This window comes from Pezoporus flaviventris, unplaced genomic scaffold, assembly GCF_033815535.1.
Source record: "Pezoporus flaviventris isolate CSIRO_AGI_PZ_B2104156 unplaced genomic scaffold, CSIRO_AGI_Pfla_v1 ptg000035l, whole genome shotgun sequence".
NCBI lineage: Eukaryota > Metazoa > Chordata > Aves > Psittaciformes > Psittacidae > Pezoporus > Pezoporus flaviventris.
In genome coordinates this window covers 12,307,748-12,331,236 of record NW_026892583.1, presented here as the reverse complement: position 1 = coordinate 12,331,236, position 23,489 = coordinate 12,307,748, and the positions used below count along the sequence as shown (strand labels likewise).

The following is a 23,489-nucleotide window of genomic DNA, read 5'->3' as shown; positions in this document are numbered from 1 at the left end:
TTTAGCAATAACTCTAAGATAGTAAATCTCTGTGTGTGAACTCACTTCAAGATAAAATCCAAACTTGGTTTGCCCTGCTCATACAGCACAGATGCATATGCATCCTGGAAGCTACATAACCCAGTAATATTTTATTCACATCACACTCCAAGGAGCTCACTGACTGGAATTCAATAGAAACTGTTCTCTGTGTGAAAGTAATTTCAGAAAGTAATCTAGTTTATGGAAATGAAAGGCATCAAAACACAAAAAACACTGTTTCTGTACAAGTGCTTTGCTTCAAATATTTGACATGGAAATTTATATAATCCCTCTGGGGCACATGGGTTTCACGAGTGTTAACATCTTTTGAAATGAATTTCACAAATGTTTATTTGGAATACCAGGCATACAAATAATTTAGAATATCAAGGCATCTTTTGAATCAGACTTAATGATACAGATCTCACATGGCTGCAAAGGTTAAAAGATATGAATTTTAATTGGGTGTATGGAAGATGTCATTTTCAATCATTGCACTGCACTGCCAAAGCTATCACTTTTCCATTCTAAGCTTCCTGCTACCTCCTCCTCAACTCCTTCTATTACTTAAAGACCAAAATGAAACATTTTTCACATTTTATTTGTGTGCTGGGCATGTATTAAATACAGAGGTTTGCTGCCTATCTTGGTTTATACAGGACCCCATCACCTCTGTATTGCTACACTTCTCAAGCAATAAAGAGGTTGACTTTTTCCAGACAGATAGCGGTATATTGTCATTCCAGTTTTATATAAACTTAAATGATTAAAGGCAAACAGTGTCAAGGCCATCTACAGCATAAACAGTTGCTAAGACTCTGGTCAAAGTCAGATTTTACAGCTGCCTTCTCTCTCCCCTGCTCCCACAGTGGGTCCTACTTACAATACAGTATAAATCAGACATGAAATTCTTTCACCATTTAAAATCTATATTTTAATTGATAGATCCACTTCTGGCTTTGGATAATGTGATGGATAAGCCTGAAAAGAAAAACTAGCTGGGTACCTGTTAAGAAGTCTTTGTCCATCCTCTGTGGCAAAGGAGCAAGGATCCTGTGGGAAAAGATATCGTGTGATTGAGTAATTAAAAATTATCATAAGCCATAGGCATCAGGAAGGCAAATTAAGCCTGCAAAGGCAACATGAGTTCTGAGCGTTCAATATTGCAATTTTAAGTTTCATTTTAAGTTTGTTCAGAACCTAGATTTGTAATCAGCTAGATTTTATCCAAGATACTGTTTTTCTGTATATTGCCAAAAGAAAGGAACTTGGGAGGGAAAAATGAAGGGCAGTTTGTTCATATGGAACAAGGTATTTGGGTCCCTCAGTGGCTCACTCACTGGTAAACTTCAGATGTGCTCAGCCAATGTGAGGGAGCTAAGCTGGGCATGTTCTGGGGAAAAACGGCCTTGGGCCAGAGCAGGCACTGTGCAAACCGTGACTTCAGAGAAATGAAGCAGCCAAATTTCAAGAAACCTCTAAAGAACATGCACACTACTGATAATTTGGCCAAACATGGGTGTATTTCAAGAAGGGCATGAAAAACACTTTGTTCACAGGCAGCATACAGCCAATTTCCCTTCTACTCCCAAGTGTGAAGATAAAAGCTCAGCAAATGGCTCTGAGATTTTTTTTTCTCTTTTTGCAAGCAAATTTTGTTCCAAGACTCACCATTGTTTTCTTTGAAATGTCCATTGTCAGCATCAGGAGCAAAATGAGTGTGAGGCAACCATCCAACCCACACTAGCCTGAACCGCTGGAAGAAAAGAAACATCAGTCTTCTAGGAGGACACATTAAAGATGCCCTGCTGAATTGTCAGGTCTACCTACACCTAGGGTAATTCTGATTTCAAACACATTTATGTGCTAGGATTGGTGGCCTGAACTATTTAACAGCAACCTTTCTGGTCAGGCAACTGCCAGTGAGATCAGTGACTTTGCACACTATTTAGAACAAGATAAGAATAATATGTGGTTGTGCTTCCTGAGAATAGTTCTCCAGCCTCTGGCAATCTTTGCCTTTGGGATTTATGGAGATACTGGCCATAAACAACAACAATTGAAGGGGACTGACCCCCTGTGAGTGGGAGATGCTGCACAGGACCTCTGATAAAAGGGGAATCCAACAACCTTTGGGGCTGGATTCAACACCTTCACAAGCAGAAGGTATTTCCCAATATCATCCTAAAAAACTCTCTTATTTTAGAGGATGCAGATTGGCCACAAAATTCACCTCTTTTTCTTGCCCTCAGTTTTCCAGCCAAGCCACACGGGGGGTAGCTGGGCCTTGATGCTGCAGCCTGGTGGTGCATGTCTCCTCTCCACAGTGTGTGAGCACACGCTCCCCACTACCAGCCTTGAAACTCCCCCCTCATTAAAGCAGGCTAGGAGGAACACAAAGCCCTGTGTTTTGCTTGAGTCTCTCCTGTGAATAGGTGGAACAAAAGGTAAGCACAGAAAGCAAGAAGAAAAGTTGTCCAAACGGGCCATCAGTTTCCCTCATGGGAGAGGCTTTCCAAGCACTCCCCTTCCTCTCTGCCCTGCTTGGATGGGAGTGAGCTTTTTGATGAGCAACCAGGACATCCCTTCATCTCCCCACTTGTGTCAATTTTCTTTCCCCCTTCTATTGCATGTATGTCCACCCTTGCAGCCTTGCAACACATGGCAGGCTATACCAGGACATGAATGGCAAAGAAGGTCAAGCTGGCTTCCGAAACTCCTCCATTAGCAGAGCAGTGGCAGCAGCATCCCTTGAAAGAAAACGTCAGCAGGAGATCCTCAGATTCTTTTCTGATAAATGCTTGTGAGTCGTGATGTGTTTTCTGTGCTACAAACACCCCTTTCAAAACAACAGAGCAGGGAAGAAAAGGAGGGCAGTACCTGTCACAAAGCTGCTGGATGTTCTGGAAAGCAAGTTCCGGTTGCAGGCTGCAGGCAGTAAAATACTTTGCTGTCAGTGAGATGGCAAAATGCATCTCTTACAATGAAATGACATTGCTGCCCTCCCTTTGGGAAGTGAGTCACCTGGTGCTGCTGCTGGTTTTCAGTAAGGATTGCTGTATTTGCAGTCAGTAACACATGGAAGAATGGTCCTAAGGACAGTCAAAGCATCAGGGTGACAGAGTGGAGCTGATGCTCAGTGCAAAGCGGGGCAGAGGCTGTCTGATCCTGCAGTGGCTGCCAATAATTTGTCCCTTAGCTGAGCTGTGTGCTTGGGGTGTGGAGCATCCTTTTTGTTCCCAAGATCATACCTATTTGTTGATATGAAAGGGGTGTATGGGTTCTCAGAGAGGGTTTCACCATTTCAGAGGTGTGCTCAACCCCAGCTTTACATTGCACATAGACATTGCACATAGACATTGGTGCCATTTTAATGGTTAGTTCCACTTTTTCTCAAGACTTTAGTGTGCTGCAACTGCATCTGCCTAAGCATTTGCTGGTTTTACAGGTATCTGAGAACTGCTCAGACCAAACTCATGGGTACAGAGGAGTTCTTCCTGAGTCCTCCTCTTCAGTAAACCTATTAATAACAAAGCAGCATCTGGAAACCAAATGTTAACACGTGCTCACTGGTCCAGAAGGTCTGCTCAGGTAGTAACAGTATAACGTGTGATTTAAGTGCCAAGCATGGACTGATGCATTATTTCATTTATTGATGGCTGTGTGTGTAACACACTGATTTTACACAATCTAAAGAATATGGGAACCAGTTCAGAAAGAAATCTTTCAGGCTCAGGGTATAGATGTGTCTGTATATACTATATATAAACCATAGGATATAAGCCTCTGGAAAAATCTAGAGACCTTACTAAGGAAAAGGTCTGCAAGGTCCCACAAATAAATGGCTTCAGAGAAGCTGAGAAGCTAACAGACATAGGAAAAAAGGAATGAGTATCTTCTTACAAGCCTGCAGCAGAAAATGTGCATCAGGCAGGGGGGAATGTTTTGAGTTATCACATCCAAACTCCTGCTTCCCGTCACATCATACATTCCCTTATCAAACCAAGTGCCAAGATGCCATCTTGTATTACAGAATGTCGAATAGGCATCCATTGGACTGGCTATGTCAAATACAAAATTTGAAATACTGTAAGTGCTGAAAATGGTCTTTTGCAATCTATGGGATGTTACATTAGAGATGACAGCTCAAGGAAGGGAATCGAATGAATGGTTGCCAGTTTTGTGTCTATCAAGGACAAGAAAGTAGTGCAGACCACCAAGAGGTCAAGAACATTATACCAAAACCACAGCCCTTCATCTCACTTCCAAAACATGCCACAACTGGGGCATACACTTCATCCATGTTTGCCAGAATATGCCAAAAGCCTGAAAAACAGTGTAAATTGCCATGGTCATCAAAACATGACAGCAGCTCCAGGACTTTCTGGGAAGCACCTCCAGCACCAAACAGGAAACTAAAACAGCCTAAAACCCATTTAAGGACAAGAAGGGTCCCCTTTAATCATCAAGTCCTTCCCGTCACATTCCCCGGCAACCAAGTCATACAATCCCATTTCACAGGCTGCACAAGCATCAGCTTCAAATAAGCTAGAGCATTTGCCCCTGGGCCATTCCCAAATCTCTGTTGTCTGACAGTCTCAAACTCTCTTCTGATATCCAGCCTGAATATATTCGTCACCAGTTCATGTCTGTATTTGCAGCAGCGCAGTCCATTAAAGCTAGGCGGCCTCACCCCTCTCACAGTCTACACGCAACCAGAAGCCTTCAGCATGCATCAAGCCAGAATAAATCATTCTGGCTGTGCCTGTCGCCTTGCTTCATTCCTGTCCCAGGTTCAAAAGAGCCCCTGCTTCTGTTCCCATCTGATGTTCCCAGTTTCAGACCCAGACAGCGCACCAAAGGAGATCATGCAAAGGTTGATCTCAAAAAGCAGAAAGCATTGCAAAAAGGAGATTGTGTCTTTCACTGCAGGGATGAAGTTGGGGACGGATAGATGTCCACGAAGCCTCCAGATGTTGGGATGGTTTTACCAGCCAAATGCAGCCTTGAATATGTTCACCCTTTGCAGAATGTTTCTGCTACACACAGTACTGGTAATTTTGTGAAACTCTCTTAAGCTGGACCAGGAGATTGCTGTTCTCATTGCAAATGTTTTGGAAATGTGTTTCACCCACAAGCAGTCTGGATCTGTGTTGCTTGCCTGATAATTGAGGCACAAGTTTTTTTGATGCTTGATACAAAGCCCCAGAGAAGCCAGCTGTGCAGGTCAGCAGGAATTTGTGTTTCTTCTTTTTATTTTTCTTTTTATTTTTCTCCTCCTCTTTTGTTGTAGCATTGGAAGCACTGGTTAAAAATAACTACGTTAACCTACTGTGGGAAGTGAATGTCCCTCACTCAGCACTTCCAGACAAAGCCTCTAGCATGCTCTATCCAGAAGTGTTCACCAAGGCTACAAGCAATTTGGGATCAGCCTGCTCACCTGCGGTGTTCCATGGCACCCTGGGTGTAGTCAGGGCAGCATGTAGGCAGGCAGAGCAGTGCTGTGCACCCACAGTGGCTCAGGAGTGAGGCACCCCTGGGACTACAGGACTTGAGGGGGAAACCCGCCATCAGGACTCATGCCTCTCCCACTCAACAATCCCATTCCTCACTATCTTTTGACTAACAGGAGTCATGGGATAATTAGCTTCCTTAGGTAGAAGCTAACCCTGCTGAACACCATGAGCCCTCCAGTGAACTCCCAAGGCTGGAGAGGAATTTGGGATCAAGTGTAGAAATCAAGGTTGTCTTTCCAAGGCCTAGAATGCTACCCTAAATACTATCCTGCTCTGTGACAGATGTGGCACTGGGCAATTGACCAAACCAACCAGCAGGAGGGAGCTGGTCCTCAGGGCTTCATCCTTGGGACTACTCAAACAGGAGAAAAACAGGAACCCTACAGGGCTTTAAATTAAGGTGACTAAGAATCACCAAATTCCTTCCTAGCCATTAGCTGTTTTTTACTGCTTCTTTAAGTACCTTTTAGTGGAATTTCAAACCAATTTCAATATTTGTGTCAGTTTGATCATGCTCATTGCAGTATTTATTTGACTTTGAACAAGGATTGTTGTGAGGAAAGATCACATCTACAGGTTGTCATCTTGTTCACAGAAAAATAAGTTTAAAAGAACTATAATCAGCATCGAGTGGATTGCTTGTAAAACAATTTTCATTCCAAAATGTAATAATCTATATTGGACATGACATTTATTTGTGAGAAATAAAATAAAACTGGAGTTTGGGAGCTCTCATGTCTATAAAAAGACTACTTTTCCTTGCATTTATAAATATTAATATGGAACGCTACTGAAGAACAATACATAACAATAATGAAAAGCACCAAATCCCATCATTTTTTGACATTGTCGTATCAACAGCTTAAGGATTATCAGGTGAACTTTACATATTGCTTCCAAATAATAGTAACAGTAACGATAATAACATCAGAATGAAAAAAAAACAACAAACCCCCAACCAACTTACTGCATTGTATGTTCTTGATGGCTTTCTTCTAACAGTGTTTACAGGATCATTGCCTTGAGCATTTGGATGACATGCTTAAAAAATTAACCTGAAGAAAGCGGGTGTCTTCTTATCTCTTTTCATTCTTGCAAAGCTTTGCTTAGAACCATCTTTGTTTCCCAGTAACCCCTGACATCAACAGAGCCAAAGGCCTATCAACTAATACCCTAATTTCAGGAGGATTTTATATATACATATATCTATGCGCATCTGCAAATGTTTTGTGCACGTGTGTATGTATATGCATAAAATGAAGCAGTGTTTTAAAAGATAAAGTTGCACCAGGTGTCAATTTTCACACCTCTTACTAAATAAGCATGGTAAAAAATGATGCCACAATTTCATTGAAAATCCAAGCTATTGAGATCTAATCGCTCCTTAAGCTGTGGCTTTATTCAAATCTGGATCACCAATAGGGCTCAGGATGTAAATGAACTGCAAAGAGAAATAAAGCAAAGGAGAAAAAAAAAACCAAATCTATGATAGCCCCTTCCTTCAACCATTTGATTCCCAAGTCCTTATCAGCCAATTAATGCATACTAAAACTTTAGTGGCAGTCTCAGTTTAACAGACCTAATAGCTACAGCAAGTCCCAAGCATTAGCCAAACAAAACACACTTTCAGCAGCCTTAATATGAGACTGAAAAAAGGTCAAAATAGACAGGCTTTACAGAGTAAATCCTGAAGATCCATTCTAATTTCCACTCAAGGATCTTTTAAGCAGTTCTTGGATGCTCTTTATGGTACTTTGATCCAAGCATAGTTTCATTAAAACTTTGTGGCTTGGTATTTTTAAACCTGACAGCTTCACTAAACTAGTTCTCAAAATGTTAGCTAAGCCGCTATGCATAAAACTACTTTACTGTCATGGTTTCTTCTAATATCACCTAAGTACAGGCTGTTGCAATTTGAAAATGAACCTTTTCTACATTCACTAGATCTCAGCTTGGGAATTTTTGCTTTCACACTTGAAGGCTGTTTCTCAGTATAAAGGGAAGGTGCTGCCTTACCTCCTTCTTCTCCCCCTCCTTGAAACCTAAAACTAAAATTAGCTGCTGTACCTTATTTGTTCTGGAAGCAAGTTACACAGTACTTCTATCCACTGTGGTTTCCAATTGCAGGATTAACACTGGATGCTAAAAAAACACCCTCAAAAAATAACAAAACATTAAATGGTGGTTTAAAATTCAATTTAATGATGGCAGGATAAATTCCCTAAAGACCTAGGAAAACAAATGTTACTTCCCTACTTCATAACATGGCATGTTAATGGATCTGATTTAACTGCCACAGATAAAAAACCCTGGATCTCCAGAGATTGTCCTTTGCTCCCCTGAAAATGAGGATGGCTGAAAGGTTAGGCGACAATTTTCTTCCCTTCGCCTGATGTTCACAAAAGCCTTGATTTCTCAAGGAGCTTTTGTGGTGAGTTTGCTTTACAGTAGTAAAGAGAATTACAGAATGATGGCTCCAGAAGAGGCTGGGCTGAGTTTCTGAGAGAAAATATACACAAAGGATTATTTAAAAAAATAATAATGAAACTGAGGAGATGGGCTTCACACAGGCACCCTGTCCAGCCCTGCTCCGATCTGAGCCAAGGGCCAAGATCCCACTAACATTCATGGAAGCAATTCGGCCAGTGTTGGGTCAAAAAAACCCATCAAAACTTGCAAGAGAGTCCCAGAAACTTCTCTGGGCTGTCAGGTGGGAGACTGCTTCCACATGTGGCCAAGACAGACATTTAAGACCAAACCAGGAGCTTATTTGTGTAATTACACATGGAAGTGCAAAGTCTCTTATCTGCATAGTCACTTCCTGTTCCACATGGGTGTATCATGCTGGTATGGGCCTGATGCCAGTTTTAACCACAACCCGATGGTCCTCTAAGGCTGCCCCTAGCATCTGAGCCCAGAATCTCATCCTCCAGCCTCACTGCTGGCCCTAACACCACCAACAAAGGGGGAAGAAGTGAGCATGAAGCCCTTCAGCATCCAAAACCTCATGAGATGTTCGTGGACTGGGAAAACAGCTTGTCCCATTGAACATTTCTTGGGCAAGGGTTCTTTCCAGTAGCTAAAGGGGGTCTACATGAAAGCTGGAGAGGGACTTTTGACAAGGACATGCAGTGACAGGACAATGGAGAATGGCTTTAAGATAAAAGAGGGTAGATTTAGATATAGAAGAATTTCTTCCCTGTGAGGATGGTGAGGCCCTGGTACAGGGTGCCCAGAGAAGCTGAGGCTGTCCCATCCCTGGCAGTGTTCAAGGCCAGGTTGGATGGGGCTTGGAGCAACCTGGTCTAGTGGAAGGTGTCCCTACCCACGGTAGAGGGTTGAAACTGGATGAGCTTTAAGGTACCTTCCAACCCAAACCATAATTATATGATAGCGTGTTATAGGAAAGGCCACTAAATCTTTACTCTTTAATTCCCTCAGATGCTCTCTCAAAAAAAACATGCTAATTACCTATTTTGTGAGCAGCTGCTGCTCAGTGGGTTGGGATGAGACTGTCCCACTTCTTCCTTACTCCCCATCACCTGGCAGAAATGGTTTGGTGGTTTTTCACTGCTTCACACACCTCTGACGGGTCAGCAGAAAATCCTGTCAACTGAATGTCTGACAAAAGCATCCTGATGTCAGGTATAAAGAATGCCACCTACAGCTTAATGTCTGCAAAAACCCCTCTGACTTCGGGCAAACAATGAACGTTTTTGTCTTCTTAATGCCCGGTATGCAATCGAGTGGAAATGCTACTTCCATCCTTAATCTACAAATGAAATTAAAGTTGTTGAAAGACATATGATAAACCAGGATCCTTTGTTTCTTACAGAAAAGGGGAAAAAAATTGAAACCACTAAACATTTTAGCAGATTTACTAAATTTCCAATTAAATCTGGAATTATGGAAGAGCCTGTATCGCTCTCTCACTCCATATTGTATTTGAATAAAGTAGGTTAGACGTGGTGCTCCCTCCACCCACCCACCAGAGCAGGAATATTAATGCAGATCCATCTCCAGCATGCTGGGCCAGCAGGGATGCTCAGGCATCTCTGGGCCCAAGCATGTGGGAAGGGCTGGTTTATAGGGGAACAGCCTCAGCTACCCAGAGGGAGTGGGATATGCTAGGCAAGAGCACCCTCTGCCCGCTGGCAGGAGGGTCTAGCTCTATTAACATGCCCCCCATCCCTCCCCCTTCTTCCTTTTGCTGAGGAAAGGTCACGGGAAGCAGATTACACAAGCCAGATGAGGTGGAGACCAAATCAGGACCAAGATTATGCGTCAGGGACTTAAAGGCAGGAGCGTAAGAACAGTGCACAATGCTTTCTGCCCATTTCTAGCCCTTCCTCTCATCCGTCAGAATGTTGGCCATGATTAAAGATAATGGTGTCCCCTCTCAAGGGTTTCCAGGGTATGTGGCCAAGTTGGCTTGGATTTGGTCAAAAAGGTTTGAGACCTGGACAACTCTTCCAAACTGGTCTGGTTCTGTTTGAAGCTGAAGGGAAAAAGGATGCAGTAGTTGGCCCTCATGGGAGACACAACCTCACCGTCCCTTTGTCTACTTAGGGGAAAGATGGGATTTTGGAAAATGTTTCCTGTCACCTGGTGAAACCCGAGCTTCAGAGGAGATTCATGCACCCACTTCCAAGTTTCTCCTCATTGTCCACCAGGATGAATCAGAACATGCCACTCACTTCTCCCACTTATTCTGTGCTGGGTTGTGTGGCTGCCTGCTCAGCACACACCTTCACTGTAACCCTGGGCAGCTCTTGGCACACCAAGCCTTCCTCAGAGGGACCAGAAAACAGTCATGTGGCACAGGAGGGACTCACGAAAATTGCCTTTGCCTCATGACTAGCTGCGGATCACTTACCTTCCTTATGCATTAGCTAAGACTTTCACCCCCTGGCCTCTGTGCTTTGCTTCCTTCTGCTTGGTCTCTGCTCTGGTGGCTTGTCACAGTGCTCAGGGCAGGCTCACACCTCTTCCTTCTACTCTTAGGCACCATCTTGAACAGGAGGAGGTAGCTTCTTGGCACCACTAAAGCAAAATAACAGAGGAAGATTTGTTTATTGCCTTGTGTAGCAGCTAAAGTTAGTACAAACCTTTGCCCTGGCACAGAGCAGTTGAGAGTAAGGCCAAAGAAAGCAGCAATTGCGCTTATTTTCTCCTCTTAAAAACAGCTCAATTGGTCTATTGCAACTTATTCCTGCTGTCTCTATTCATATCTTTTCTTCTAGGCAGGTGCCAATTGATGCTGCACATTTGTTTTGAGTGGAATATACCAGCAGGCCTGAGGTCTAACATGTTTTTTTAGTCATATTTAGCTTATACGCACATCTGTATTAGGCTAGTTTTTTCACAACCTTGTATACATCAAGAGAGCTAAACAGTGTGATTTGCTTCTGGTCAGAAAATGCAAATTCCAGCTACAGAAGGGTTTGCCACCTTGTGTGGGATTTCCTACACTGCAGATACCCGCTCCTGAGTAGGCAAACTGGGCTCCCTCCAGTGCTGATCAAGAGAAGGGGACCCCCAGCCATGCAATAATCCAGATCTCCCTGGGATCTCTGCCTTGGGATGGGATGAACCACCCACTGCTGTGCCAACTGGGATGCAGTCTGGTCCCCTTCCTGGGCTGCTGGGAAGAAAGAAGGTTGACCTGCAAAGGGGATCCCGCAAAGGGAGATTTGGAGAGCTTTCTCATGCTCTGCTGCTCCCACCCTAGAGATACAGTAGGAAGCAGGTCAGGATATGTTCCATTTTCTGTAAGACATTAGTAAAGCTGAGAAAGTAGAGACAGCTGTAGGAAATTCAAGGGGAACTTGCAGAGATGTTAAGTTACTACTGCAGGGGTGTGCTGACCTTCCAGAATCAACTTCCAACCTGAGCTGGACATGACTGGAAACCATGGAAGGGTTTCCATGATGTGCCTCAGGATCAGGGAAGGAGTGGGAGAGCAGTGACATGGGGCCTTCCCAACAGATGGGAGCTGTAAGGCAGTCTGGGGGAGTGTGGGCTAGCAATGACAGCTCAGAGACAAGCTGTGTTAGCAAAATCCTCATCTTCTCCACCATCTCCCAGCATGATGCTCGTGACCTTGGAGGAGACCATAAGGCGAGTAACTAATTTTTGTTCTTCCTATAATTAGTATGATTTTATATTTTCGGAATTTAGGTCTGAAAATTCAGGGGTGGGTATTTTTAAAAATAAAATATATGATATCTCATTTTGAATAGGGATAGTTTCCATTTTAAAATGGACCTATAAGGAAGAAGGCTGTGAAACAGAAAGGCTCAAATAATCCTCCAAATGAGGCAAAACATTTCATTGCTGGCTGAGTTGAGCATCACAAGTAAATGTTTCAAGAGCAGAAAAAATGACCTAGTCTAATCTAAACCAACTGCCCTCCAAACCAAATAATTTCCAGAATACCTAGTGGGAATTTCTCCTTGCCAGTGCCATGAGAGTGGTAGAAATACCCACTATTATCAACATGACCTGAATACCTCAGTGGGAGATGGACAGCCCAAGACACTCTCACATTCACCTTGGCTAATGCTGGAGGAAGAGCTGCAGAGAGGTCTCCAATGAAGGATACAGATAGGCTAACGAGAGTGCTTTGCCAGAGAAACGTTTCCAGTTCCATGAGCTTGTGGATAGCAAACAGCCTCTTCTTACCAAGTGAAGGGGACACAAAACCTCTTGTAATGGGTTTAGTCAATCTCCACGGCTTTTACTCCCTCTAAGGGTGTTCTGGGTTCAGCAGTAGCAGTCATTTTTTCTCTTTTTTAGTAGCTGGTGCAGTGTTGTGGTTTTGACTTTCGGCCTGGAAATAGCGCTGATAACACCAATGTTTTTAGTTACTGCTCAAATATTTAGTCTGAGCAAGGACTTTGTGAGTCTCATGCTCCGCCAGGGAGGAAGGGAAGCTGAGAGGAAGCGGAGACAGGACACCTGACCCAAACTAGCCAAAGAGGTATTCCATACCACAGCACGTCATGCCCGGGATGTAATTGGGAGTTACTCGGAAGGGCACTCACTGCTTGGTCAGGCTCAGTCAGAGGGTGGTATCGTATTCTCTTCCCTTGTTATTTCCGTTATCACTATTATTACTGGTGGAAGCAGTAGTGATTTGTGCTATACCGTAGTTACTGGACTTATAACTTAGTTACTGTGTTGTAACTCAGTTACTTATCTCAACCCATGGGAGTTACATTCTTTCAATTCTCTTCCCCATTCCTCTGGGAACGGGGGGGGGTGGGGGGGGAGGGTGGGGGTTGGGGGGGAGTGAGTGAGCAAGACTGCGTGGCTGACTGGGTTTTAAACCACTACAGTTCTTTTTGGTGCCCAATGTGGGGCACGAGAGGTTGAGATAACAACAGATCTTTCCGGAGTGTGTCTAATCATGTTTGTGATAAGCATTCATTGTTTTGGATTAATAGTCACTATTCACAATGCTGATTTATCGGCTCTCAAAGTTGTTTCTCTTGATCTCACAGTTTCAGCATGTCGTACCTTACTTACAGCCAGTATTTGCTGCCTTAGTGTTTACCAAGAGTAGGGCTTGGGCTAAGGTTCTTGTCTCATTGTACTTTATGTTAATGACTTGTAATACAATAGAATCATTGATCATGAAACTTCTCTGGCTTACGTATGTGTCTGTGGCCAGGCATCGCTCCACAGGATGGGCATTGACCAAAAAGAACTGTCATGGGACTGTTTAAAACCCAGTCAGCCATGCAGTCTTGCCCGCTCACTCCTTCCCCAGCCCCTTCTTCCCTCCCCCCCGCTCCTGGAGGAATGAGAAGGAGAATCAAAAGAATGTAACTCTCACAGGCTGAGATAAGAACAGTGCAGTAACTAAGGTATATCACAAATCACTGCTGCTACCACCAATAATAATAATGATAAGGGAAATAACAAGGGAAGAGAATACGATACCACCCTCTGACTGAGCCCGACCAAGCACCGACCAAGCAGTGAGTGCCCTTCCGGGTAACTCCCAATTACACCCCGGGCATGACGTGCTGTGGTATGGAATACCTCTTTGGCTAGTTTGGGTCAGGTGTCCTGTCTCCGCTTCCTCTCAGCTTCCCTTCCTCCCTGGCGGAGCATGAGACTCACAAAGTCCTTGTTCAGACTAAATATTTGAGCAGTAACTAAAAACATTGGTGTTATCAGCGCTGTTTCCAGGCCGAAAGTCAAAACCACAGCACTGAACCAGCTACTAAGAAGGAGAAAAATGACTGCTACTGCTGAACCCAGGACAAAGGGGAAAAGGAACTACCTGCTAGTGGGATAGGGAAGCCACTGCTGTAAGTTTCCAACATATCGGATGAAGCTCCATTGAAAGGGAAAGGCCTTCCCTCCTCCTCAGACCCTGCACCTCCAGTTCTGGGGGTCTTGGGTCACTCACCCAAGAGCAGCACCCATTGCTCTCCTTAGAGTTGCGGGTTCCCACCTCTCGCCAGTCTCAAGCTTGGTAGAAGGCGTAGGAGGCATCTGGGGTCTGAGGGACAACCTTGCCTACCCAGCAATGATTGCACAATGGCTTGGGATTGTGAGAGTTCTTGCCTGGTTTCTTCTTGTGGAGATCTACAAGTAGATCTTGGACCCTACCAGCCTGGATCAGTGGACTAAGTGATGTCTTTCCCTAAGAACAGAGTCAGCAGATGTCCAGGACAACTTGCTCCTGCAGGTCTTGTAGGCATTACCATGGGCAGCATTGAGTTTACAAAGCTGCCAATCCCATACCTTTCATCACCACTTAATTCACAAAAAAAAAAAAAAAAAAAAAAAGAAAAAGTGCTATACCATCCCTTAAAAGCTTTGGAGCTGCATTTCTCATGGCTGCAATAATACTTACTTACAATATGGACTCTAACTGCTTTTTATGTAACCGCTGCTCTTAATCAGCTCAGTGTTAGCAACTCTAACCTGCTTTTGCTTGATTTATTTTATTTCTAAAACAAACATAGATTTACAATCTTTCTGATTTCCCAGCTTTTATGCCACTCCATTGAGGCACTTTAAACATCTCATTTATCTCCCATACGTTGGGAAATTACAACCCCCTCCTCTCCAAAACAAACAACGAAGCAAAAACCCTCCAGCTAAAACCTACACAGTTGGAAAGTGTTGATTTAAACAATACCCTGAAACAAGATAGGGAGAGACCAGAACATGAACACAGACTTCTTTCTTTTTTTTTTTTTTCTTGCACAGATTGAGCTCTGAGGTTTTTTGCATCAAATCTTGACTTGTTCCAAGGCAGCATCTATTTATATGTTGTGAAACTGGAAGGAAGCAGTGTAAAATATATTTTTTCAGTCATTTGAGAAAGACTGCACTGTTCAATTTGTTCTAGCACACGTTTCCCTCTCCTTCCCTTCCTCCCCAATTCATCCGTACTTGTGCAAAGGGAGCTGGAAGCAGTGGGAATAATCTGAATTATTGGGCTTTCCAAAGGAGGTTTGGGTGGGAAGCACGTTAACATTTTTTTCTGATCTGTATGTCTAAGGAAAAAAATTCTTCCCTAATCAGACAGATGATTTAAGGGTTATGCTTGTTCCTGGTTGATGTGTTTGGTGAATACAAACAAATATATCTAAGAAGAGTATCTACCATTTAGTACTAGTGAAAGTAATGTCCTACTCTGTTTTCCTAATTGCATAAATAACTGAATGCTATAATAGCAGATTTCAGAAAAAAAATTCCTTGGTTTAGACTTCTTTTACATCTTTTCCCCATCTCTCTCCTGAGAGATTCTTTATGCTACAAAATGTGAAACTAATTGGAAACTTTCCGGTTACTATTTTGTTATATATAAAGAAGCAGCTCACATTTTACCATAAATAAGAGACAATATTCCTCTCCTTATTATTAACTTTAACCTTTTTCTTTTTTTTTTTCTTTTTAATTCTGTAATGACGCTTTTATTTACCCACAGAAACCCATGTGAAAATATTGCTGGAAGACCACAATGCTACAACATGCATCACCTCCCTATTAGCAATCAAGGTTTGAATTTTTAGTTCAAGATATCCTCCAAATACTGAACCAGTTCACTGTACTTTAAAGAGCAAACCCAGCAATTTAACAAAACATCAAGCAGGCAAAACATCAAAGTCTCCTATGTATTGATGGTGCAGGGAGGAACAGTTATAAGTCTAAGCTCTCCATTCTAGATCACATCCCCAGATGTAAATAAGCACACAATCATGTTGCTACATATTTTTACAGAAATAATTACGAACAGCCTTACCAGCGCCTGCGAATTCGGCCCGCACACATCTTTTATCTGTTGTGCCCTCTGCTGGAAAGAGCACACAAGGCAAGCAATGTTATTTCCAATTAATTTTTGGCATCATCACTTGGCATCTGCTTTAGGAATGCAAAGCGTGAAATTTGTAGTAGCAGGTTTAATATTTGATCTAGCCAAAAATATTTTTGCTACAAGGACTTACCTTTGGTAGTGTTTTCCTCCCCGCTTCCCTCCTCCTCCGCTCCGTGTTGTTTCATTGCCACTGAGCCTTGTTTACGGTCCAAACGAAAAAATCTGCCACCGAATGCCATACATGGCAGGAATAATTTCATGCTGTGCAAAATTTGTTTCATTTCACATCCTGTAAGAATAATTACTTAGCATAATGCCACTTAAGCTGTATTTCTAGCTGCAAACATTAAGGAAATGGTAAAAAGCTAGATCCTAGTTAGGAGAAAAAAAGGTATTTAGGGGTCCCCAGGGTTTCTTAAAACTAGTCACTTTTAACACCAGGAACCACAAGAAGAATTAAAATGTTATAAATGATGTCACTGAATTTAAAATCACCATAAACTCCAATATTTTCAATGATATTCAAGGTCACCCATGTACTGGGGACCTTGATAGGACACTGCCTTCAGAAATAGAGGTCAAAACACCTGGTCCGTATTGCCTGTGTTTCTCATGGTTTCTGCAATTAAATTTATTTGAAGATGACAGTTACCAAACCAGTTTTAAATAAAATGGCAAGTGAAGCAGCTGAATCTTCCTCATGTCATCAACCCTAATTTTTATGTGATGGAAAATGGGACTCAGCAGGTTTGTAAGAGAGCCAATGTGATGGATGAGTAGGGTGCATTGCCCAAGTATCAGGATAAGTTGTGCAAAAAATACCTTAGCACTTGAGGGTTGTGTGACACACCCTGCAAAAGGAGACTCCCAGAGGAGAGAAAAAACTTCATTCTTATCTAGTCAGAATTATTCATGGTTCACTGTTACCTTCTAGCAAACCAGACCAAAGTCTTCAATCATATGCAAGACTGGCGTGGTCTAATTGAATTCGTTCAATTAAGGTTAAAGATCAAAATTATGATTGTGGATCTAAAAAAAACCAAAGCCACAGTTTTCCAGATGCCAAACCACAGCTTGCAATCAGGTAGTGATTTCTTGATTTTCCTTTTCCAAATGTTGGCAGGAAATAATCACTTACAGAGAACTTCCCTTGAGAAGTACCTTATCACCCTCAGTTTTGAATCAGCAATAGCAATGCTTGTGTATAGCCAGGATCCAAGATGACCTTCATCTTCCTTGAGACCACAGTGTCTCTTCCTCCTCCACCAGCAAAACCCACTTTTGTTGCAGTTTGATGAACAAGGATTTACTGATAAAATTAACTGATAACCAGTATGTTTGTTTTGGGTTTGTACAACATGACAAAAGGCAAAATCTCAGGTTTGTTAGAAGCAGGCTGTGAAGGATTGCTGGAGACTGTCAATCACAGCGTACCATCTCCAACCAGCCCTCCGCCGGCACAAATTCCCCCACCTCCACTCATCTGAATAAAGTTATTTCAATTTATACTCATTCCTTGCTTTCACTCTGTTTTGAAAAAGCCTTTATTGAAAAGTCAAGTTTGAATATAACAGGAGTGTCAAGAGGCAGCAAGGGAGACATAATAAATTTTAGGGAAAAAATGGCAACAATTTGGGCACACAAGTCCTTCTTCTGGCCTGAAATAGGCAGCGAATCCTCCCAGGGGAGGCTTTATGAGCAGGGCTGTTCTTGAAATGCCATTTTTTAAAGTGGCTTTGCTGCTAAAGCTCAGGACATGACAAAAACAGGTCATACAAACCATCCAAAACCATGCTCCTCTTAGGTGTTTTTCCCCAAAGCCCAGCAAGCTGCTGTATCTAACCAGCAGCATTATGCTACAACTCTAAAATACCCAGGAGCACTCAAACACTCCCATAGAAGGGACTACACATGGACGTGGTGCCAGTGGTGTCCTCCATCCTCACTGCGTAGCCCTTCATAGCCATGGAGCCAGGCAGCATCTCACAGCCACCTGTCAGGGGCAGATCCAAACCAAACAGCCTTTCAGAGGGTACTGACAATGATGTCTTCATTCCCTACTGCTAGCGGTGCAGGAGCTTTAGCTGCCTGTTTGTTCAAGTAGCACTGTGCCAAGCTCCTGGTCCTGGAAGTCCCTGGAGAGATGGTGAGAGCTCTGGCATGGGTGGACTTTGCCAGGGTACATACATTGGCATCCCAGTGGGAGATGCTATCCTTAATGTAGGCACCTTGTATCATGAGTCCCCCACATGCAGATGCTGAAGAACAGATCAGTAGGATTTTGTGCTCTAAAATCCCCAGCTTGACGTCTTCCCGGCTGAGGTGGCCCATGACACTGTCACCATGTACAAGATGGATTTGCAAACTGACAAAAGTTTTCTTCTTTATTTAAAATATGCAATGAGAGACAGGGAGAGAAGAGAGGGCAGTAAGTACGTTCAAATTAATGCAACATTTACCAAAATCAACATTAAAAACAATTCATAAGAGAACATCTAAGTGTCTCTACACTGAAATATTTCCCATTAATACCACCAGCAAACCCAGGGATGACTAGAGGGCAACCAGAATTGTCCACAGGCACATGGAAACCTCAGCACCACTCTGCTTGAACCTTGAGCAGTTGCAAACTGTCAAGAACAATGATGCCACCTTACAGATCATCTCCCAGGCTGCTTTTGGGAAGCCTAGCCCATGAGCAGGTTTTGGTAATGCACATGTACACACATAAAGACATGCATTTCAACTGCATTCCAGGATGGATGGCCTGAGCCTTGTCTGGCTCCCTGACTCTCTTTTAAAGAGCAAATAAAAGTTGCCAACATCCTCATGAAAGACAAGCCTAGCAATTTAGCAGTTGCATCTTTTAATATTTTCTTAATTTTTTTAAACACTGCATTGAAAACCAACCGGATTTTTGGGTTTTGTTTTAATGGCAAGGCAAAAATTTGCTGATCCTCCCCGAGGCGAAGTTACTTTCAAGTCAGTGAAAGTTCTTGGCCCGTGATGAAAAGTCTTTGCCAATTAGCGCTCAACAACTTCAATTCATCCCTCCTGGTTCAAGATGAGTAGGAACCTAATAAGGCTGCGATAAAAGGGCAAAAGGCACCGAGTACCCAAAGGGGATTAATGGGCTCTTCCATTTATTTGTCTTCCTAACAGCTGAACTGTTACAAGTATTGATGGTCTTCAAAGGCTTGGGCGCTGGGGTCTCCAATGGCCATCTCCAGCTCCCTAGCCCCGAGGGGTGAGGGCTTCCCCCTGGGCGATGCCAAAACCAACAAAGCCCCGGGGATCAGGTAATGAAACTTCAGCTTCCCCCCACCCCTCCCTTCTTTGAGATTTATTTACTGGCAGCTGACAAGGGGCAAATTCAGCTGGAATTGTGTAGTCAAGGCCCTGTCAAGCCTTCAGAGGCACCCTTATGTCGAATCACCTTCCTGACTGGCATGTAGCTGAAAAGCCCTCGGCGCTGGTCCTTAACAGCTCCCGACAGCACAAAGGACACTCCAGACAGATGCCTACATGGCATCCTGCAGCATTTTAAAAGAGAATTAGTGGTTTTAATTATGGTCGTCGTATGAAAGGAAACCATGCAAGCTCGGCAGGAGACCTTTGATCAAACCCTTTTGCTAGCACAATGCCGCGGAACTGTGACTATTCCTAGCAAGGGGCCTTTTCTTGCTGAATGACTCACCAGTGATCTTTGAATGCAGACAAGTTCCTTGCCCTCCCTCTTCATTAGTGAGCATTTCTATACAGGCCCTATATAGTACGTGGAGTCTTGGAGCTATACAATGTGTGGGGGGGGGGGGAAGAATCCCTACAGATTCTGGCCTCTACTTAGGAAGTGCTGAAGGACTCTGAGTGACTTTATTCATTAAAACAGGTTGCTATTAATTAACTGTCATAATAAAATAAAGAACTATTATTTGCATTTCTTAGTGTGCTCCCTTTAGTAATATGTATAAAAGATGCTTGTAACAAAAATGAATTTATAAGGGAGAAAAAACCCTCAGAAGTCTCTTCCCCCCCCTTCACCCTTCCCAATTCTCCTTTATTTATTTATTTTTTCTTAAGGTCTAGGCAGCAGGAGCCTGACTAATTATTAGGACCAGTTTTGCAAGAGAACACAGAGGTAAAACACAAATATGAAAGTAATTAGGAAAACGTAAAATCCTGTTTACTTGGCAACCTATTCATGCAACTGAGACTAACAAAGAGCAAATCAGCTTTACTTGTTTGATAAACTTCAGGGTGCCACCTAAGAGGAGCTGATAAAAATTAAACTTCTGCCAGCATCCCTCAGCATCACCTTTTAGTGAATCGGCTCAGAAACGACTACACAACCGTTTCGTCTGCAAGCACCAGCAATCTCATGTGAGCAGATTCACAGGAGGAATTCTGTAACTTCCATCGCTGTTAAATATTAAACCCTTCGTGAGCGGCTGTCACGGGTATCTTCAAGCTGAACATGTAGCACAGACACCCATATCACACATGTACACAATTCATACAGACATGGCACACGTTGCAACCACTTCTGTTTTGCTCCCTAAAAAAGCATCCCATTCTCACTGCTCTTCACAGCTGGGAATGCTTTTGCTCATGGGAAAGTTCTCATAGTTTGCATCACTGGTTATTACAATACATGACGATACATTACTTGACGCAGGCTGCAGGCTGGAATACCTTTGTCCAGCCCCTCTTTTCTCCCAAGTAGATAGTGGAATCCACAAAAGCTTCCAATTATTTCAAGACTATGCAGCTAAGGAGGAGCATCTAATCAAGATAAAGAAAACCCTCAGCTCAGTATATTTGCTTGAATGGATTTTCAATAATGCAGGTAACAAAAGCATTCAAAAATTGGATTCCTAATGCTTTTCTGCTAGGCTGAAGGACTGACTCTGAGAAAGGAAAAGAAAGCCAGCCCTGAGAAAGTTGCCCTGAGGAATGTATGATATTCCTCTGCTCTGTACAAACACTTATGTGGGGATTGAGAAAAAGGAAGAGATTTAAGTGAGGCATGGTCAACCTGAAATGTAGTCAATTACAACACAAAGAGTTAAAATGACACCCCTGAACTGCTCTTCTTCCTTCTTTCCCCTCTGCTTTGTAGCTTTGCAACCCAGAAGCTGTAGTTCTGTTTCTTCTTATTGCTCATTTCTTATCTGCTGTTTGTACAGGAATCATTTATAGAAGTAAAGGGGGAATACCTATGGAATGAAACTAAGAAAACAAATCAGAATGAGAGGGAGAAAAATAAAGGATGTTGTTTTGCAACCGGAGTAAGACTCCTAGACGGCAGCTTCAGTTTTATACAGGCAGCATTCCTTGAAAACCAGTCTGGGAAAATCAGCACTTGGAGACAACAGAAGTAGCCTACTTTTAAAAGGATCTATTAGGGTTAGTATCCACACGAGCCTAAATCTGCAACTACATGAACCTCAAATTACAGATCAATAGAGCATCCACATGCAACACCCCTTGCTGCTGCACACATCCTAATCTGTTTCTCCAAGCCTCTGGGAAGCTTTCCAGAGGTACTACTTGATAACATGACATGTACAGAAGCACTTCTTCCTTCTCCTAAAATTTTACTATGAATCCTAAAATGAAATCCCAGCCTGGCAGCAATTTGTCTGCTATAAAACACTGGGCTGAGATTTCACATAACCACAGAACAAAGGATGAAAATTTAGATAAACACAACTTTCCAATAACAATACTAAAGTTTTGGATCTATTTTATGCATTTGAAGTATATGTTAATTGACAACATTTTGGAAAACATGCTATTTTATGCTTTTTGTTGTTGAAAATAAGTAGCTGAGCTCTTGTTAACCAAGTTGCTTGACTTTTGTGGCAGATTAAAAAGCAGGATGGATTCACGCTCCATTCTTCTGGTTAAAGCCCCTGACATCTCTAAAATTGTTCTGGCATCCCTAGTACCTGTGAGGATGTGGCAGAGCAAATGTAGTACATGCTTGCAGAGGAAGAGGCTACAGCACAAACGCCATGAGCTCTGGGGAGTGCAGCATCCCAAGGGAGCCGCTCTTGTGTCCCCATGCAGGGTGGCAGCATCACAGTCTCTCTCTGCCCCAGGTGGAGGCAGGTGCCGGAGATGCCCCACTGCTATCTAGGGTCACGGTGCTCTGCAAGGGAAAATACCCAAGTTGATTTCTCACTAATGGAAAACTAGAGCAGTAAAGTCTATCACAACATAAAATCCCAGTGCAACAAAAATAACCATTCCTGCAAAGCAAGGGAGGCAGAATGAGCTGAGTTGGTATCTACACACCATCCCATGCCAGGAGGGATGCATCATGTCTGCAGCACTCCTGGGCAACAGGCACAGCCAGGGGACAAAGCACATCTGAAACAGCAAGCCATCAGGCTCCCATGAAGGGCACCATCCCACATACTTGTCCTGATGGAAACCTACCTAACCAAACTGCCCCATGAGCACCTACATAGCACAGCTAAAGAAAAATGGCTCAGTAACACTTAAAGGCTACATGTTTTGTATCTACAAAAGATGCCACATTAATTAAAAAATTAAAAAAGCTTCACAGTACATCAGATTTACAGGTTTCTTTTAAGAAGAAAACTCTCCTTTTTGAAACAGAGTAATTTATTTAGTGATGAGCTGTTTTCCACACACACAGAACAACACAAACAGTTCATTTGGCAACAGCAATCAAAAGACCAAACAACAGTTCCTGCAGAAGCAACCACACTTGATTTCCTCTTCACTGACACCTCTGGCACTTTTTAGAACCATTCTCACGTTGTCAAGGCCTAATTCAGATTTTAAGTCCTGACTTCAAAATTTCGGCACTTCAGCACCCAGGTGGAGGACTGGGTGCTACCCAGCTCCCCGCCTCACATCTTCTTTCATTTTCCTCAGCCCCTGCAGCTCTTTCTTCAGGTGCTTCACAGCCTGCAGAATATCCTGCCGCTGGGGATCATCCTCCGCTTTCTCAGTGTACAGAAGGAAATGTTTCACAGTTTCAGAGAGCAACACTTCAGGATCCACATCCACCTGATGGAGACGCAACATCCTCTCACAGGCGATGGCGTAGTTCTTGTGCCAGTTCACTGGGTGATTTGGATGAGAGTTGACAATTTCTTTGTACGACTGTTAAAGGGACAAAAAAAAAAGCCCAGGGGGGGACAAATTAATTGAACGAAGGGGACCAACAGCTCTTAACAGTGCTTTAAAACTGCCTGTAAAGGAACAGATGCTATTTATACATCCAAGTCCAGAGTGCTTCTGTAACTCACTCTGTTTGCTATGCAATGTGCGATAGCGTGAATCAGAAATCCAAGGGGGGGCTGAAATGTTTCCCTTCCTATGGCAGCTGTTTGTTTTGAAACATTACAGATGATCATGATAACCCCACCGCACATTATGCACTTCCCCGAGAGGCATTACACCAGGCTGGGGAAAAAGAGAGATCTAATTGCTGCGCCTGCAAAGACATTTACTCAGTATTTCAGGAGATCAGGATGTCTTCCACAGAACGTAAGCAGTCTGTTCACTTGAGTGGGAATATTCATAAACTCAACAGCAGGCACATGCCCAACGACTTTTCAGAACAGCAAAAA

The 23,489-nt window shown here is 43.1% G+C and overlaps 1 protein-coding gene across 3 annotated transcripts in view; it reads right to left on the bottom strand.

Annotated features, from left to right (window-relative positions):
• Positions 1-22,470: 22,470 nt before the first annotated feature.
• TMEM260 (transmembrane protein 260) overlaps positions 22,471-23,489 on the bottom strand; it is a 34,708-nt gene continuing 33,689 nt past the window's right edge. For 2 of the 3 annotated variants that reach the window (XM_061462582.1, XM_061462581.1), the window contains one exon: positions 22,471-23,019. In XM_061462582.1, the coding sequence (XP_061318566.1) occupies positions 22,747-23,019 (273 nt within the window). In that variant the 3' untranslated portion in view covers positions 22,471-22,746. The remainder of the gene's footprint in view (positions 23,020-23,489) is intronic. The other variant, XR_009744957.1, reaches the window with a different exon arrangement.